Raw genomic sequence first — 18,854 nt, 5'->3', positions numbered from 1 at the left:
AGTGACCCAGACAGAACAATGTACAGCCCTGAAAGTTGCATTTATCAAACACCGCTTTTAATCTCTGATTTTACAGAATGTAGAAATAGTGATTTAAATTACCTCATCTCATTCCCTCCTTGAAAATATATTAGGAAGTATGTCTGATGAAAAATTTTCACACACCTGCACACCAACAAATGGGTCTGGGTTATCAAAATACAGAAATGCAAAGAGAGAAAACAGACATAATGCCCCCAACAAATTTATGTGTTAAACCTATACGATGACTTTTGCAATCAATTGCAAACCATCGTTTATAATATAGCTTTTTGTGATACCTGACATTTATAGTTTGATAAACCATGATTAAATAAATCATGATGATCATAATACACTGCGCAAAAAAATAAAGGGAACGCTAAAATAACACATTCTAGATTTGAATGAATGAAATATTCTCATTGAATACTTTGTTCTGTAGAAAGTTGAATGTACAGTACTGACAACAAAATGAAACTGATTGTCAAATCAGTGTTGCTTCCTAAGTGGACAGTTTGATTTCACAGAAGTTTGATTTACTTGGAGTTATATTCTGTTGATTAAGTGTTCCCTTTATTTTTTTTGAGCAGTATATGTGACTTTGGCCAGAAATGATTTTTTCTGTTTTTCAGAATTAGAAAAGAAATTGGAGATGCATAAAAAGCAGAGCTTTCAGTATGTCAATTAGTAATGGGGGCGTGGGAGTCAGGGGGAGCTTATACAGCAAGTGAAAGAAAAGAACGGTATCTGATTTGTGATTTATTTGAAGTCAGATGTTAATCATTTCTTTTGCCAACCTTGATTTCAGTACTGTGATTGTGATCCAAGTTGAACCTATGGCTTAGGGCTGCATTCGAATAGCCCCGTCAAGCCGTATTACTTCACCATTTAGCATAGGATTCTCTGCTATGCATTGTACCAGATGAGCATATTCTTCCGGAGCCCCAAGGCGACTTGGGAAAGGCACCTGTCGTGCCAGGAATGTCCGTACTTTTTCAGGAAGTGTTCCCAGTAGAGGTGTCTCAAAGAGCCCTGGAAGAAACAAAAGATGCTCAGGGCTGCTCCTCCTGGTGCTACACATTGTCATCCCGATTATTGTAGTCTATAATGTATTGTGTGCGCCAGGAGTTAAGTATAGAGTTCAGTTTCCTAATAATCTTGTGCCATGCACTGCTGAAGTCTGAAATCTGGTAAGGGATTGCGGGCAGTCTTTTAAACTACTAAGCCAAAAAAAGTAAAGTAAACTAGAGAAACATTCCAAATTGATCATGAAAATGTAACTTTGCATAATCTATTACATAACAATAAGGCTTAAGTGTTTGAGGAAGGCTAAGGTCATATGCAGATAGCCCTGCCATTCATGACTTAGCACCTTTTAAAATATAGACTTTTCTCTCCTAGGGCTTAGATTCAGGGTGGTTTTGTTTACCTGGTGCAATGGTAACAACACGAATGCCAAGCGGGGCAAGATCTCGAGCGATGGGCAAAGTCATTGATACAATGCCTCCTTTGGAAGCTGAATAGGCAGCCTGTCCCACCTGCATAACGAAAAAAGAATTGACTCAAAATGAGATAATAAAACATACTCACTTGCTAGGAGCATACAGATCATCCTCAACTTATGGCCACATTTGGCCTTGAAATTACGTGATGCGGTCATAAAGCATGGCATCTCTTATGTTGCTTAACTACGGATGTGAGGGCAATTTTGTTGTGACATCTGTCATCCCATTGATCGCTAGGGTTAAGTACAGCAATTCTTGGTGGTTGTTATAATTGCAGGTGTGTTGGTCATTAAGTGGGAGTTCCAAGTAAGGCGCATGGGGATGGCACGAGAGTCAGGGAGAGGCTCTGGGATGCCCAGCAAGAGTTGGGGAGAAGATTCAGCAGTCTAGCAAGCTCAGAGGCCGATGAAAAGAGGATGCAGCATGTATGAAAGTATAGGTGTGAATATAGGGAAGCAGGGAAAAGAATACACAGCAACTTCATGATTTCTTGGTGTAGGTTATTATCAATTATTGCAATGATAGGCACACCTATATTGCCCATAAAGCATTTCATTATTCTGAATTATTTAAGTCCATAAAAATTATACTCTCTATATATCTAAGGTAAAGGTCATTTGCTTATTCAGCTCTAGCTAACAGCAAAGGTTAAACCAGCAATGATGGGATTAAGCCTAAAGAAATAATTGTTTATTTAGGCTTCTATTGACCTTAGGTAATTGAAATATTTCTATTTGTCTAAGGTAAAAACCTAAATAAGATGCTCTCCTGTTTATTTAGCAATCTTTGTACCCTGACAAGATTTGTCTGTATGCTAAGTGTCACGTATTAAATGTTTACATTGTAACTAGGTTAAATTAAGAATTAATGTTTTATAATTGTATTCACAAGAACTGATTATAAATAATAAAGAATAAGTCCAGAGAATCAGACAGCATGATCCCAGAGAGAGAGAGAGAGAGAGAGTTTCTCAATGCGAGACAGCTCTGCTCAGCCCAGAGAGATACAGTAGTACCTCTAGATACGAGCTGCTCTAGATACGAGCATTTCGAGATACGAGCTAGGAGGGGAGAGATATTTCTGTTCTACTTACGAGCTCAAATTCGGGATACGAGCCGAGGCCAAGTCTCGCTCCGGGCTGTGCCCCCTCCGAGCGCTCACCGCCTGTCCCTGTCAGCGGTCCAGCCACCTTCACCCGCCCGGACAACCACCAGAGGGGTTCCTCCGGAGGGGCGCACGGGGAAGGGCTTGAGCCGCCGCCTTCTCCTTTCCCCGTGGGAGCACCGCACCTATTGTCTGCCCGGCCCAAGAGGCACGAAACCGGTGCTCATGCCGGGCAGCCCGCCTGGAACGCCAGCAATGCCGCCGGGCCGATTGCCGAGCGGGGGCAGGACGCGGGAGGAGGCGAACGCGGTACCGCACCGGCCACCTCAGGCCGCTCCGCCCGGGATGGGGCTCCTCTGGAGCCCCTGTGCGTCCCTCCAGATGAGCCCCATCCCGGACGGAGCGGCCTGAGGGGGCCGGGGCGGCACCGCCTCCGCCTCCTTCCACGCCCCACCCCCGCTCGGCAATCGGCCCGACGGCATTGCTGGCGTTCCAGGCGGGCCGCCCGGCATGAGCACCGGTTTCGTGCCTCTCGGGCCGGGCAGACAAGAGGTGCGGCACTCCCACGTGGAAAGGAGAAGGCGGCGGCTCAAGCCCTTCCCCGTTCGCCCCTCCGGAGGAGCCCCTCTGGCGGTTGTCCGGGCGGGTGAAGGTGGCTGGGCGGCTGACAGGGACAGGCGGTGAGCGCTCGGAGGGGGCACAGCCCGGAGCAAGACTTGGCTTCCGCCTCGCCTGCCGCCCCACTCTGCTTCCCTCCCTCCCTCCCTCCGCAGACCCAGAGACAAAACAAATAGAAAGGAGGCGCGGAGCGGGGGGAGCCGCCTGGCAGACCGCCTTTGTGTTTTTGGCTGGGTGGGGAGCAGGATGACCTTCCTGACTGCATGCAAGATGACATGCATGGCAAAGGGGCGGGGAGGATCGGGAGGCTCAAGCCTCCTTCGGTGGTGGCGGCCGGTTTCTGATTTTTGGGCTTGCACGCATTAATCGCTTTTCCATTGATTCCTATGGGAAACAATGTTTCGTCATAAGAGCTTTTCAACTTACGAGCTTCCTTCCCGCACCAATTAAATTCGTAAGTCGAGGTATTACTGTATTTCCAACCTGGACAAAACCTTGCTTCAAGAAATCCAGTCTGTGTGGGTGATTTCCACATCTCTACATCTAGGTACACAAAGCTCTGGGGATGTAAGAAGCCCTTAAGATACAGCACGGTCCAAAGTCCAGCCCCAGCCTGGCTCAGCAGTGCAGCACAAAGTGAATTTTTCACATGCCAGGGTCATGCCAGAAAGAAACATCAAACCAACGCCCAGCCCAGTGCCAGCAGCATGATATGAAGGGGTTTCTTGCTGTCCTGGGAATCTGCAGCTGCCCTAGCTGAGTCCTAGCTTCAGTCGCCCTTACCATCCTGAACTCTACCACCCCAGCTAACTTTCGCCACCTCTTCTTACTCTGCTAGTGAGGCCTGCCTGACCTGGCCTTTTTCTGAGGCAACTGCTGGCCATGTGGGGCTCTTCATCAGGAAAACGCCATGCCCAATGTTGGGGAATAATATGGCCAGCAGCTGCCTTGTGAAGGGCCAGGATGACCAGGTTTTATCAATGGTGGGAGATAGAAGATGGCAAAAAATCACTTAGGACATTAAGGTCTGAGGAGTGTAGGGACCAAAAGGCAGATGGCAGGAAGGAATACGAGTAGGAGGACTTGAATTGCCCTTGTAATCGTAAGTGCAGGCAATCTGCCAAACTCCTGAATTTTGATAGCATGATTGCAGGGCTGCTATAAACAGCTGTAATTTCTGGACCAGTTTTAAGTCCCTTTGTTCAGCCCCATCATAACTCTGAGCAGTCACTGAACAAATGGTCGTGAGTAGAGGAAGTGTGTTTTGAAACAGAAGGAAAGTTCTGACTGGAAAAGGAAAGGAAATAGCAAGAAAGAGAACTGGAAATCAAAGTGCTGGGGACAACTAACTTCAAATGTAGGTTTAATGCATTTAAAAATCACATATGAGGCATGACATGCTGACACTCCACACCAAGGAGCACAAGTCGTAGTCTAGGACCGTGATGACAAACCTATGGGGGGTTGGGCACAAGTGCATGCATGACACAGTGTACTTTGAGCACTTGCTCCAGAAAAGGTTAGCCATCACTGGTCTAAGAAGTCACTTCATTGAGTTAATGCTTAACTGCAAATACTCTTGCTACATTGATATGATCACTTATTTTCCCCCTAGTCAAAATCTGAAGCAGCCTTACTTTCATGCTCCTGTGTTGTACGAATATTGACATGATCATCTATATTTATTCTATTTAAATTATGGATTCCTGGCCTTTGCCAATGAAGCTACCCTTGACTAAAGAATGTTTAGCTTCGGATTTACCTGGCCCTCATAGGCAGCCACGCTAGCAGTGTTGATTATCACTCCTCTCTGTCCATCTGAGTTTGGTTCATTTTTACTCATCACACTTGCAATCAGACGAATAACATTGAATGTCCCAGCAATATTGACCTGAAAAACACAAATGAAATCCAAAAACTCAAAATCTTGATTATGTTTCCCTCACCCAAGCCAGAACTGCCAAGCAAGATCATTGCATCAGCACAACAGAAGAAACTCATGGCCAAACAAATACTATGCCTTTTATTATTATTATTATTATTATTATTATTATTATTATTATCATCATCATCATCATCATCATCATCATTATTATTATTTATTAGATTTGTATGCCACCCCTCTCCAAGGACTTTGTTCTGAATGGTCTTCTAACAGAAAATTCTATTTAGATAGCTGTTATGAAAGCATCCACATCCAAGGAGGAGGAATTTGCAGATTTGGGAGAAGGCAAAATATTTTCAAGACAAAACCTGGATTCAAAAATTTACTCAAACCATTAAAAACCCCAGTAAACTTGCTCAGGTGATAAGTAGTAGAGAGGAGCTAAGAACCAGGTGGCTGAACAGCATAAAATAAATTATTCTGGAAAACAGCATACTGGTTGGCTAAAGTCCTGAAGAGGAGCACTGCAACAATTTTAATGCAATTTAAGTTGTAAGTTGTCTAAGTCCTTCCTGCCAAGACTGCTTCCCCTCCTTAGGTCTGGCAGGAGGTACATGTTCTGAATTTGTCTATTAGGGAGCAACTATTTGGCCGGGTCCAGGAAGAGAGTTTATCCTGCTATGGCACCCATCCTTTGGAAGATCATCCCCACCCCCATATCACACTGCTCGCAACCCTGCTTGACCATAGCAAGGCATGGTTTTAACATTGAGCTTGAGAATCCCAATATGTGGCAGAAGCCATGCAATGTTTGTGTTGCTTCTTCTTTTACCTCAACTGATGATTGTATTGTATTTTATTATTAAGGCAGCCATGTTAATTTTAAATTGGAATACGTTTAAATTTAATTGGAATAAGATCAAATAACAAATGTATAATGAGCTAAGGTGTCATTCTCACAACATACTCACATTGATGACTCTCTGGAAGTCCTCCAAACTATGAGAATGATCTTTATGTACATTATATGTCTTGAATGCCACGGCAATCCCAGCACAGTTCACTCCCATATCTATATGTCCAAATTTCTCCTTTCCTGTGGCCAGCGCAGCCTTCACATCTAACTCTGATGTCACCTGAATAAAGACAGTTTTGAGAGTATGATCCGAGTCTGCCATTACATTCTTTTTCCACCTCCCTATTCACACGTGAGAAGAACGCCCCAGCTCCCCATCAAATAATATTTTACATCAGCTGGAGTAAAGATGCATCTGTCTCCCAGCGACTTGGCTAGGCTTTCGCCTTCAGACGTTGGCAGGTCCACAATCACAGCGCTGCCTCCCTGTTGTATTAATCGTTCCACTGTGGCACGGCCCAGTCCAGAAGCCCCACCGGTCACAAAGCCAACCATGCCCTGGTGGGTAAAGAAAATAATATTACTTACAACACCTCACAGGGGCGTCATTGTGGAGATAATAGGAGAAGAAAGTGTGTTGGCTGTGTTTGCCACTGGGAGTTATTTGTATAAAAAAAAGATGGGATACAAATAAAGAAATAAAATAACAACAGACTTTGACAGACAATACAATTGGTAATGCAATACGATCCCATGCTTCTCATAGCTAGGTATGTCCTCCAGACTTCCCTCAGTATAAAAGACAGTTCAGTATTTCTCAAAGAAAATGTTCCTCTTTTTTCTAGTTTCTTTCCTTTAGAGAAAAGCAAGAGCAATGAGTCTCAAGTACTTCCTCCCCTCCTTTGCCCTGCACCTTTTTCTCCAGGCAACAATAGTAACAGGATTGCCTCATGTGACCATTGGAAAACACAGCTTCTTCTTGGACAAGTTTAGTACAGAAAAGTGGTCAGTTTGTAAAATGACTATTTCCCCAGCAAAACTGCCTGGAATCTGTCTGTACAAGAGAAAAAAATTAACTCCACAACCCCTGCTTGTGGGGAGGAAAGGCTGGTTTTAATTTGTTCAGGCTGCCACTCAACCATTAAAGAGCAGAAAAACTAATATAACTTTCAGAAAGGTATTAGAGGTGGCATTCTGAACACCAAATACCGGTATGTGTTCAGCTGGAAGAACACTTCTTGGCAGTGGCTGAATCTGAGTTTTGGAGTTTGTCAATCATCCACTTCATGGTTGTCCCAAAGGTACTTTTCCAAAAGGCAGCTGGACTTTTCTTGGTTTGGTTTCTTATCCAAGGAGCAAAACATTTTCAAGGAAAATACCAAGAGAGGCCAGTTACCTTTTGGGAAAGCACCTTTGGGACAATATTTGATCTGATTAAAATATTACCATTGTGTACAAAGAGAACTGGTAAAAAATGTTCTACAGGTGGCATTGCACACCAGTACAATTAGCCAACGTAGATAAAAAACATTCACCAAAATGTTGGAAATGTAGGAAAGAGAATGGTTCTTATTACCACATGTGGTGGCTTTGCAATAAGACAAAAATATTCTGGAATAGAACTCAAAAATGGTTAGGGGAGATACTGAAAGAAAATGGAAAGAAATCTGGAACTATTTCTACTAGGAATAATCCATGAAAGATACAAAATCAAACTTACTTAATTCTGCACATAATAACTGTGGCAAAATTATTTTTTGCACAAAAGTGAAAACATACCAAACGACGATGAATTATTAGAAAAAATATGCTCTGTGCAGACATGGACAAACTAACAATGGAAATAAGAGATAAAGAAAAGTTGGAATCCTACCAAACCTGGAATAAATTTTACTTTTGGTTAGAAAATAGGGGGAAACAAATAAAATAAAGGCAACCAATGAAATAGTCAACTAACTTAAATAACAGGGTAAGAAAGGCAAAGAGGATCGGTTGAATATAGGAATAAAAGGATACCGATGTAAGACCTATGTAAAATAAAATGTCTACAGTATTAGAAACATTAAATGATGGTAACATAGAAATATCACTACAGAAAATAAGAAACAGGACTGCCACACATCGTCCAAACACTGTTTTGTTTATGTATGTTTATAATAAAATAATTATGTTTGTATAAAACAAATATATTACCGTTGTGCTAGATTAGGAAAAATGCTTGACATGCCCTACTCGATAACTGTGGGGGTGAAGATCTCCCCCAATTTCTCGTTCTCAACCGCGAACAGAATGAACATTATTCCCTGGTATTAACATCTTCCTCCCTTCCATGCACAAGTCCAATCGTGGCGTCCCACGTGGTATCGCCTGTTTATTACCTTCAAGGTCCTCAATGCTGCCGACGCCGCCATGCTGCTCTGCAAAGAGTCAACTTTCGAGACGCGTCGCTTGGAGAGGCGGAGGCGGAAGTGACGCTCGGAGTTGGTGGATGATAAGAAGATACACTAAATTTACGAAAGTCCTCACCTTTGGACTTGTACTAAATCCTACCTCTTTAGCCACGGGAAGCTGGTCTTCTTTGGTTTTGCCCACACATGTTTACGTCAGGTCAGATCTCGAGGAAGAACCTCTTAATTTTGTAAAAGGGCTGGTTTTTTTACCCTGGTTGAGGACGTTAGAGCGCAATCTTACATAGACAGCATTAGCACGCGGTTCCTCCATCTATGTTGGCTGGAGCATTCTGGGAGTTGAAGTCCGCAAGTCTTAAAGTTGCCAAGTTTGATAGACTTCTGTCTAAAAGAGAGAGTTGCTACAATATTCAGCTAAGCTCATTCACTCCCTGAGGTGTGTGTGTGTGTAAAATTACAAACATTAAGAACTCTGAAAGAAACAGGTAGGTGATTATGCTAATGATTGAAGTGGATCTATTCTGACACTGCAAAACTCTGCAAACCGAGAGCAGTTAGTGATTTGGCTTGAAATTACTAAACTAGACGAAAAAGTCAGAAAATACCCTATTAAAAAGTAGTGGTGATCCACTTGTATATTGGTGATAAGAAAGCTGCATAAATCTGCCCAAAAAAGTAACCAATATGTTACTAATGTTTTTCTAATCTTTTAGTTATGTATATTAATATGATTATATCTTCACATATATACATTATGTACTAGACAAAACAAATAAATAAAATAAAAATGGAATAGAATAGAATGCTTTATTGGCCAACTGTGATTGGACACACAAGGAATTTGTCTTTGGTGCGTATGCTCTCAGCATACATAAAAGAAAAAGATACATTTGTCAAGAATCGTGGTACAACACTTAATGATTGTCATAGGGGTCAAATAAGCAATGAAGAAACAATATTAATAACAATCTTAGGATACTCTCTATGAGCCTAAAATCTAGGATGTGTAAATATTTTCATTTAATTGTATTATTTTTCTTAGCAGTATTAATACCTAATAAGCATATCACTAACGTTAATATAGAAGCCCCGATTTTCTCTTAATACATTTAGGTGGAAGCATGAGACATAAAATTTTGGAATTATGGAAATTCAGGAAAGATTTTGTTAAACTTTTAAGAAAAAAATATGTAAAACTTTATAAAAATGTATATTGAGGTATTTAATGTACTGTAAACCTAAATCAGATTTTTTCAGTTTTGCTTCATGACTCCTGGTAAAATTAGGTATTTAGTAGCAATATTCACTCTCTAATTTGCTCAGTTGGAAAGAGGGCAAGAGAATAATTAAAGTTGGTTCTAGAAATGACTAGGTTTAGTGTTAAGATAAAACAACTTGGTTATCACTTTTACAATGATGTAAATTTACCACATCAAAAGAAAAAAAACCATGGTCAAAGTTGTTAATATATATAATTAGTTATGCTGATGGTTACTATGTAAAATGTATGTACACACACATGCACGCACAGCTCTTCTAAAATCATACACATTCAACCTCATTTACTATGATAGGAAAAACATACCCAGATCCCAGAAGGGAAAAAATGAAAAAAAAAATCAAAATTTTGCTACGGGTGCTATGTACTTGACCAAATTTTTGCTACCGGTACTGCGTAGCTGACCATACCCGTAGGAGCCCACCACTGGTTATGAAAGAACAGAAAAGGCAGAGAATATGGATGGAAATTCAAAACTGACTCTGGAAAATCAATATTTGCTCCTAAATGTTACTTATAATGCAACTTATATACAACAGGAGACCATAAATAAAATAATTAGTTGGGATCTACAGATTTCAATCTGGATCACAACAGAGAAGATATCCAATCCAGACAAATAATCCACTGTATCACTTATTGGCAACACAGAAAAGCTTTTCTTTCCAATTTGTTTTAAGGTGATGTTTTGTGTGGAGTCACTGATTTGTATCATTTTATTCTCCTATTCCATAAAACTCTCTAGTTGAACCTGAAGTAAAAACAGGTACAGTACATCTGATCAGTCCCTGTGTCACTGATAGCAACTAGCAAAATTTTAACTATAATCCAAATCATTAATGAAGTAGCATGATAGCTGTAGCTTTCATTTACTATGAGTTTGATCTATGCAGGAAATGTAGATGTATGAATGACAGCTGCTAAATTTGAATTGGTAAACTATAGAATCTATAATTGATATAGATTTTTCTAGGCAGGTATGTGTTAAGTGTAAAAGAAATAAACCATTATACAGAACAGGATGTGCCACTAATAAAATGCACTTAATTACTCACTTGCCATGATGCTCCAAAACACATGCTTAAAAACTCTGTTCACAAATTGTATTAACACAAATTATATAAGACAACCTTTCAAATGGGAAAAGTGTATTTCAAGCTATGGAAAAGAGTACATTTATTATTTTGCTTTGCAACCAATTTTTGAATTCGCAGCCAGATGTATTTTTCAGGATGTATTACATATCCTCAGTTGCTCTACTTTATTTTCTAAAGAAGAAAAAAGCCAATGGAACTGTCTTTCCAGGTTAAATCATTTCAGAACACACAAAAAAGGACTGCATGTTTAAATGCTTCCCAATACCAGCCTTCTCATATATTTGAAATACTAGCATCTCAATGAGAAATTGAAGATGCAATAGTTCATGCTAATGAACCTGTCTCCACACTTATCTCCATACATCAAAAACCAGGAAAGCATATTAGTTTGATGCTCAAGAATGATTGTGTTATCCTCCACTTAAAGATGCTAAATGCAATTTATTCCATTAAAAAGGCCACTGAACCATTTCTAAGAAAGTTATCTGATCCCGGCTTTTTACATGAGGAATGCATTTCTCAAAAAAAATTTAAAAAAAAATACTGTTCTGGAATTTACTACTTTTTTTTAATCATCAAGATTCCTGGTGTTCTGCAATTATAAGTTTGCAATATGATGTTTTGATTTTTGAGTTATTTACTATTGAATTGTAGAAATGTATCAGCATGAAGTACCAACAGCTCAGAAAACATTCTAGTTATTCAGGTAGACCAGGCTTAACAACTGCCTATGTAGCAATTGTACAAATTTACAACAGTGCTGAAGAAATAATGTTATGACCAGTTATTTATTACTGTTGCACTGTGCCTGCAGTCATGTGATCAGAACGTGGGTGTTGTACAACTGGGGGAAAGTGTGTAGAATTGCCGGTGTCCCATTGTCTTTTGATCGACATTTGTGTGCTTTGCAACTTGCTTCTAACAAGCAGACTCAATGGAGAAACCAACAGTAAAATTGCAAGTTGCTGTGATGCAGCTACTCTTACAACCCACATTGATTTGCTTTAACTACTGAATGGAAAGTGACAGTGTAAACCCATCATGGATATGTTTCACTTAGTGATGATGTTGCTTAGCACCAATGTTGCTGATCCCAATTGCAATCCCTAAATGAGGACTACCTTTAATGCAAAATATCATATTCCCTTTTTTACTTTCATAAGAAAATGAAGGCCCGAAAATCCACATGCCATCCCTGAGATCGCACGCCCACCGATATGGCTCACTGCCACTTGTGGCACGTATGCCATAGATTTGCCATCATGCCACTAGGTGGTATGCATAGTATATTTATGGCTGTCAGCAGCACCACTACTCTCTTGTAATCTCTTGTAAACTTCCTTTCCAGATTAATTCCCTTCTTGCTAATTATCCCAGCACTGGGTTGAGCATTCCAAAGGATGGGGAATGGTTAGAAGGCAAATTAAGTGGAAACTGATTGGTCTTGTCAGTTCCAAGTTGGCTATCCAGGCAAAGGGGCCAGAGTGGAAAAGGGAAGGCACCATTTGCCACATGTGATTTCCCCCTGGGGGGCCAAAAGGGGCGCAGGGGGAGAGATGCATATCTCCATGTCAAGAAGGAGAAATGTTTGATTGCTGTCCTGGAAGTAAAATTTCTGGACTATATATAAAGTTAGAGGGTCAGGGTTATTTTATTCTACTTCTATGCCACCCAATCCCAAAGGACTCAGGGTGGCTTACAACAATATAAAAATACAAATTACAATAAGAAAGAAGTCAAATGTAAATATTAAAACGATGAACCCCAGTTATAAAACTCACAACTCAATCAATCTAATCAACACACATGCATACCATTCAATACAGTAAAGTTAAAGCCCTTAAATCTAAGATAGAATTCAGGCTTTCCTTGGCTTTTTAAATTTCCACAGCATCTTTTTGCCTCAGAAAGCCACAATGACTGAGCCGCTTCACCGGCTACTCGACAGGAAAGCCCCATGGCACGCCTTCTAAAAGCCATTTCACCCGATGAAGGGAAAGACACATATCAGAGGATCAGTGGAGCTATTCCACTATGGTGGGGAGCCAGACCGTGGATGTCTTACGAGGGATTTTTGGGCCTAGGGGCTTTCAGGGCCCTACCCCTGGGGTTGGCTGAAGGAGGACCACAGAATCACATCTAACACGAAGGACACACCTCCCAGGGGAGGGGCTTCTCCCTTCCTGGATGTGGTGCCAGAGCAGGGGTATCAGGTTTGGGAAATAGACTGGTGGGCTGTAGTCACCCCAGAGAAGACAGGAGGGACAAGATGGGTGAGTCCTCCTACTACCCCAGTAAGTTCAGGGACCATTCCACTCGAAGGAGATCTGACCAGTGGAAGTGAAGACGAGGGGAAAATCAATCCCATGATGAGTGACCCTGTTAAACCCTTTCTCATTCCAGTGACTCTAAAAGCAAGATGATGGTGGGAGTGCAAAGCACTGGTAGATTCCGGCTGTACCTGGTGCCTATTCAGTTCTGCCATGGCGACCGAGTTGGGGGGGGGGTGAATCTATGAAAGGTAATGAATAGTTCGAACAATTGCATGGGTCCTTGATAGGGGGTCAGCCTGCTACATTGGAAATACGGCCTCACTGGGAGCAGATATGTTTTGTCGCGGTTCCCAAAATAATGAAGGGAGTTGTGCTAGGCCTTGCCTGGCTCGACAAGTGGGACCCGACCATATGATGGGAAGGGGGCTGCAGACACCTGAGACTTGGAGTTGGTCCTGACCTGCCTCCACATGAGAAGTGCAGAACAGAGGTGGGTTGGGCCCAAGGGGCTGAGGTGACAATTGGGTTCCCTGAGGTGTATAATGATCTTTGAGAGGTGTTCAGCATAGAAACATATAAAATTGACAGCAGAAAAAGACCTCATGGTCCATCTAGTCTTCCCTTATACTATTTCCTGTATTTTATCTTAGGATGGATATATGTTTATCCCAGGCATGTTTAAATTCAGTTACTGTGGATTTACAACCACATCTACTGGAAGTTTGTTCCAAGCATCTACTATTCTTTCAGTAAAATAATATTTTCTCACATTACTTCTCATTTCCCCCCCCCCAACTAACTTCAGATTGTGCCCCCTTGTTCTTGTGTTCACTTTCCTATTAAAAACACTTCCCTCCTGAACCTTTAACCCTTTAACATATTTAAATGTTTCGATCGTCCCCCCTTTCCCTTCTGCCCTCCAGACTATACAGATTGAGTTCATTAAGTCTTTCCTGATACGTTTTATGCTTAAGACCTTCCACCATTTTTGTAGCCCGTCTTTGGACCCGTTCAATTTTATCAATATCTTTTTGTAGGCGAGGTCTCCAGAACTGAACACGGTATTCCAAATGTGGTCTCACCAGTGCTCTATACAGCGGGATCACAATCTCCCTCTTCCTGCTTGTTATACCTGTAGCTATGCAGCCAAGCATTCTACTTGCTTTCCCTACCGCCTGACTGCACTGTTCACCCATTTTGAGACTGTTAGAAATCACTACCCCTAAATCCTTCTCTTCTGAAGTTTCTGAAGCAAACATGAGTGTTACACCTTGCCTCCACACTGGCCAACCAATTGCACAATTGAGATAATCCCGAGAGTTATGTTACCTAAACTGTTACCTAAACTGAAAATGTACTCAATGGCCCCTCAGGAATTGGCTGAGGAGTTTCACTAAGAAGAATTTAAAACAGATTCATACAGCCTGCCAGATTGAGAGTAGCAGCTCCAGTTCTTACACCTCTGTGTTGACTTTTGGGGCATTAACACAGTATGGGTAGAGCACCCATATTCCTCTTCCATTAATGAAGGACATGTTGGCCCAACTAGCAGAAGGTAGTCTTTTCACAAAATTAGACCTCTGTACTATAGAGTCCAAATTAAGCCTGGCAATGAATGGAAGACACTGCTTAATTTTCCTCTAGGGAGTTACCAATTCAAGGTAATGCAATTCGGACTACAAGGAGCACCTACTGTTTTTTATGCAGCTGATTAATGAAGTTTTGCAAGAACATCTATGTAACCTGAATGACATTTTGATCTATACAAAAACCATAGGAGATACATGTCAGGTCTTAAGCAAGCTGTTGGCAGCCAAACTTTATGTTTAAATATTGAAAAGTGAGTTCTAAAAGTTGGAATTAGATTACGGTATTTGAGATATCCTATTTCCCCAAGTGGTGTGGAAATGGTCCCTGGGAAGGTGAAGGACATGATGGACTGGCAAGCCACAAGAACATGTAAACAACTGCAAAGTTCCCTGGGGTTTCCCAATTTTTACCATCATTTCAGCCCACCCTTCGCTCTACCATTAACTAATTTACTCCAGATTAAACAACTGGGTAAGAAGCCACATCCAGGCCTTCCTATACAGTGGACAGCATCCTGTTAGCAAATTTAAAAGCATTGTTTGCAAGGGAATTGGTGTTGAGACATCCCGAATCTACCAAACCATTCATTGTATAGGCTGATGCCAGTGATGTAGTGGTAGCAGTAGTTCTTTTGCAAGTCAGTGAACATGGATGGTTACAACCTTGCGCTTACGTGTCCAGAAAGCTGAACAACACCAAATGCAAATGAACTACTTGGGAGAAGGAGAAATTTGTGGTTTGGTAGGGATTGCTATCATGTAGACATGTGCTGGAAGTGGGGTGTTGCCATTTGAGGTCTCGACTGAACATAAAAACCTGGAAGCCCTCCAAATTCCCCACATGCTATTGCCCAAATAGATATGATGGCCATTGTATTTCCACTATTTTAAGCTGTGGTGCATACCTGGTGGAAGAAACGTTTTGGCTGATGCTTTGTCACAAAAGCCACAGTACGCCAGTAATCAAGAAGATATAGTCCAGGTGATCACCCTGGCTTCACTACCAGAGGGATGTCCTTCTCAACAGGAATTAGCCACAACACAAGTGAAAACAATAACTGTCAGATGACACAGCTTCTTGGTCAAGTTTAGTATAGAAAAGTGGTCAGTTTGTATAATGACTAGCAAAACTGCCTGGAATCTGATGGTATGGGAGAAAAAAACTAACTCCATAACCCCTCCTTGTGGGGGGAAAAGGCTGCTTTTATTTGCATTTGTTCAGCCTTCCACTCAACCGTTAGAGAGCAGAAAAACTAACATAACTTTCAGAAAGGTATTAGAGGTGGTTTCTTCTGTATATCTTACCAAATATGTGTCCAACTGGAAGAACACTTCTGACAGTAGCAGAAATTGATTTATGGAGATTCTCAATCATCCACTTCAAGGTTGTCCCAAAAGTACTTTTCCAAAAGGCAGCTGGACTTTTCTTGGTTTGGTTTCTCATCCAAGAAGCGAAATATTTTCAAGGAAAATACCAAGAAAGGCCAGTTACCTTTTGGGAAAGCACCTTTGGGACAATATTTGATCTAAGATTACTGTTCTGCTAGATTTGGGGAAATGCCTGACATTATTCTACAGTTGAAAGTGATTTATGCCGTATTGTATTTGCTTCGATTATACTGCACTTACTACTCTACTATATTATTTCTTAGCATAATATAGAAAACTCCAAATTCTAAAATGAAATTTGTTCTTCAGATCCTCCTCTCCCTTCCCCCGACTGGAAATGAATCCCTCCGGTCCCTTCCTCTACTCGATAACAGTGTTATCTCGTTCCCCACTGTGAACAGAATGAGCAAAATTTCGGGGTATTAACATCCTCCTCCCCTCTATGCCAAAGTCCGGTTGTGGCATCCCACATGGTATTGCCTATTCATTACCTTCAGGCTTCTCAATGCCACCGCCATGCTGCTCTGCAAAGAGTCAACTTTCATGTCCAATCTCCTAGAGAGGAGCATCAACTTTTAAGTCCTGTCTCTTGGAGAGGCGGTGGCGGAATAGTTGATTGATGGTAAAAAGATACACTAAGTTTACGAAAGCCCTCATGTTTGGACTTGTACTAAATCCTACCTTTAGCCACAGAAAGCTTGTCCACACGTTTATATCAGGTCAGATCTCAAAGAACCTCTTACTTGGGGAAAAGGGCTGTTTTTACCCTGGTTCAGGACATTAGAGCACAATCTTACATAGACAGCATTAAAGCTCTACATGGCATCGGACCAGAATACCTCCGGAACTGCCTTCTACTGCACGAATCCCAGCAGCTTATAAGGTCCCACAGAGTTGGCTTCTCCGGGTCCCATCGACTAAACAATGTCATTTGGTGGGCCCCAGGGGAAGAGCCTTCTCTGTGGCGGCCCCAGCCCTCTGGAATCAACTCCGATATTAGAACTGCCCCCACCCTCCTTGTTTATCGCAAATTACTTAAGACCCACCTGTATCGCCAGGCATGAGGGAATTGAGACACCCTAGGCTTTTATATTTTATGTATGGTATGCGTGTGTTACATGGTTTTTAAATGATGGGTTTTTTAGAAGTTTTTTAATATTAGATTTGTTTTCATTGTAACATTATTATTGTTGTTGTGAGCCACCCGGAGTCTTTGGAGACTCTAATAAATTATTATTATTATTATTATTATTATTATTATTATTATTATTATTATTAGCATGCGGTTCCTCCAACTATGTTGGCTGGAGAATTCTGGGAGTTGAAGTCCGCAACTCTTAAAATTGTCAAGTTTGAAGGCCTCTGTTTACAGAGAGTTGTCACAGTATTCAGCCAAGCTCATTCACTCCCTGGTGTGTGTGTAAAATTACAGACATTAAGAACTCTGAAAGAAACAGGTAGGTGGTTATGCTAATGATTGAAGTAGACCTATTCTGACACTGCAAAACTCTGCAAATAGAGAGCAAGTAGGTATTTGGCTTGAAATTACCAAGATATACGAAGTCAGAAAATACCCTATAAAAAGGTAGTGGCAATCCACTTGTATATTGATGCTAAGAAAACTGCATAGATCTGCCCAAAAAAGTAACCAGGAGTAGAGCTTACATACAAGTCACTCTTCACGAGCCTAAAATCAAGGATGTATAAATATTTTCATTTAATAGTATTTTTCTTAGCAGCCTAATAAGCTTATGGCTAGCGTTAACATAGAAGCCCTGATTTTTTTTTAATATACAGGTGGTCCTATTACTTGGCAAGTGAGAATGCATTTGTGACCTCATTTATAAATGTCAAACATGCTCTTAATAGCTATTTCAGATTTATGCAAGTATACTCTTCATTCTGATATCTTCCAGCTATGTGAAAAAGCATGAGAAAAGAAATTTTGGAATTATGGAAATTCAGGAGTCAGGAAAGATGATGTTAAACTTTTCACAAAAAATTATGTTAACCTTTATTTATAAAAATGTATGCTGAGATACTGTACTGTACTGTAAACCTAAATAAGATTTTTTCAGTTTTGTTTCATGACTCCTTGTAAAATTAGGTATTTAGTAGCAATATTCACTCTCTAATTTGATCAGTTGTATAGGGCAAGAAAGTAAGGTTGGTTCTAGAAAGTCTAGAAGTCGCTAATATTAGTTATGCTGATGGCTGTGAAAGAACAGAAAAAGGGACTAGCATCTCTATGAGAAATTGAAAATTTCCAACAACTCAGAAAAAAAATATTCTAGTTATATAGATAGATCATGCTTAACAAATGCCCTATGTAACAATTGTACAAATTTATAACACTGAAGAAATAATTTTATGACCAGTGATTTATAACTGTTGCACTGTGCCTGCAGTCGTGATCAGAACTTGAGTGTTGCATAACTAGGCTAAAGTGTGTAGAATTGTCAGTGTCCCACTGTCTTGTGATTGACATATGCGCTTTGCAACTAGCTTCTAGAGTCAATGGAGAAACCAACAACTGAATGGAAAGTGACAGTGTAAATCTCTCATGGATATGTTTCACTTAATGACAATGTTGTTTAGCAGCAGAGTTGCTGATCCCAATTGCAATCGCTAAGTGAGGACTACCTTTAATGCAAAATATCATATTCCCTTTTTTTCTTTCATAACTCATATTCTTAGTTACAGAGTAAAGCATATATAGTATAACTTATCTGTATACCCTCACTTACATATACATTATAAACTTACATGTACATTATAAACACAGAATAGGAGGCTATAGATGTTCAAAATAAAATAGTCACACTCCAAA

General features: G+C 40.8%; 1 protein-coding gene across 4 annotated transcripts; it reads right to left on the bottom strand.

Annotated features, from left to right (window-relative positions):
- Window positions 1-25: 25 nt before the first annotated feature.
- On the bottom strand, window positions 26-8,784 carry HSD17B10 (hydroxysteroid 17-beta dehydrogenase 10). Of its 4 annotated transcripts, none has more exons than XM_070741425.1 (6): window positions 8,368-8,784; window positions 6,383-6,547; window positions 6,105-6,269; window positions 5,011-5,139; window positions 1,451-1,559; window positions 26-1,053 (listed from the first exon to the last, which is right to left on the bottom strand). In XM_070741425.1, exons 1-6 carry the CDS (start codon window positions 8,398-8,400, stop codon window positions 863-865), a joined length of 792 nt encoding a protein of 263 aa, XP_070597526.1. In that variant the 5' UTR covers window positions 8,401-8,784; the 3' UTR covers window positions 26-862. The 4 variants fall into 4 exon arrangements, with proteins under 4 accessions (XP_070597526.1, XP_070597528.1, XP_070597527.1 ...); XM_070741427.1 differs by having other exon boundaries at window positions 8,540-8,564; XM_070741426.1 differs by having other exon boundaries at window positions 8,183-8,418.
- Window positions 8,785-18,854: the final 10,070 nt, after the last annotated feature.

This window comes from Erythrolamprus reginae, chromosome 2, assembly GCF_031021105.1.
Source record: "Erythrolamprus reginae isolate rEryReg1 chromosome 2, rEryReg1.hap1, whole genome shotgun sequence".
Classification (NCBI taxonomy): Eukaryota; Metazoa; Chordata; class Lepidosauria; order Squamata; family Dipsadidae; genus Erythrolamprus; species Erythrolamprus reginae.
The sequence above is the reverse complement of the archived record's forward strand: the minus strand, read 5'-3'. Positions and strand labels throughout refer to the sequence as shown.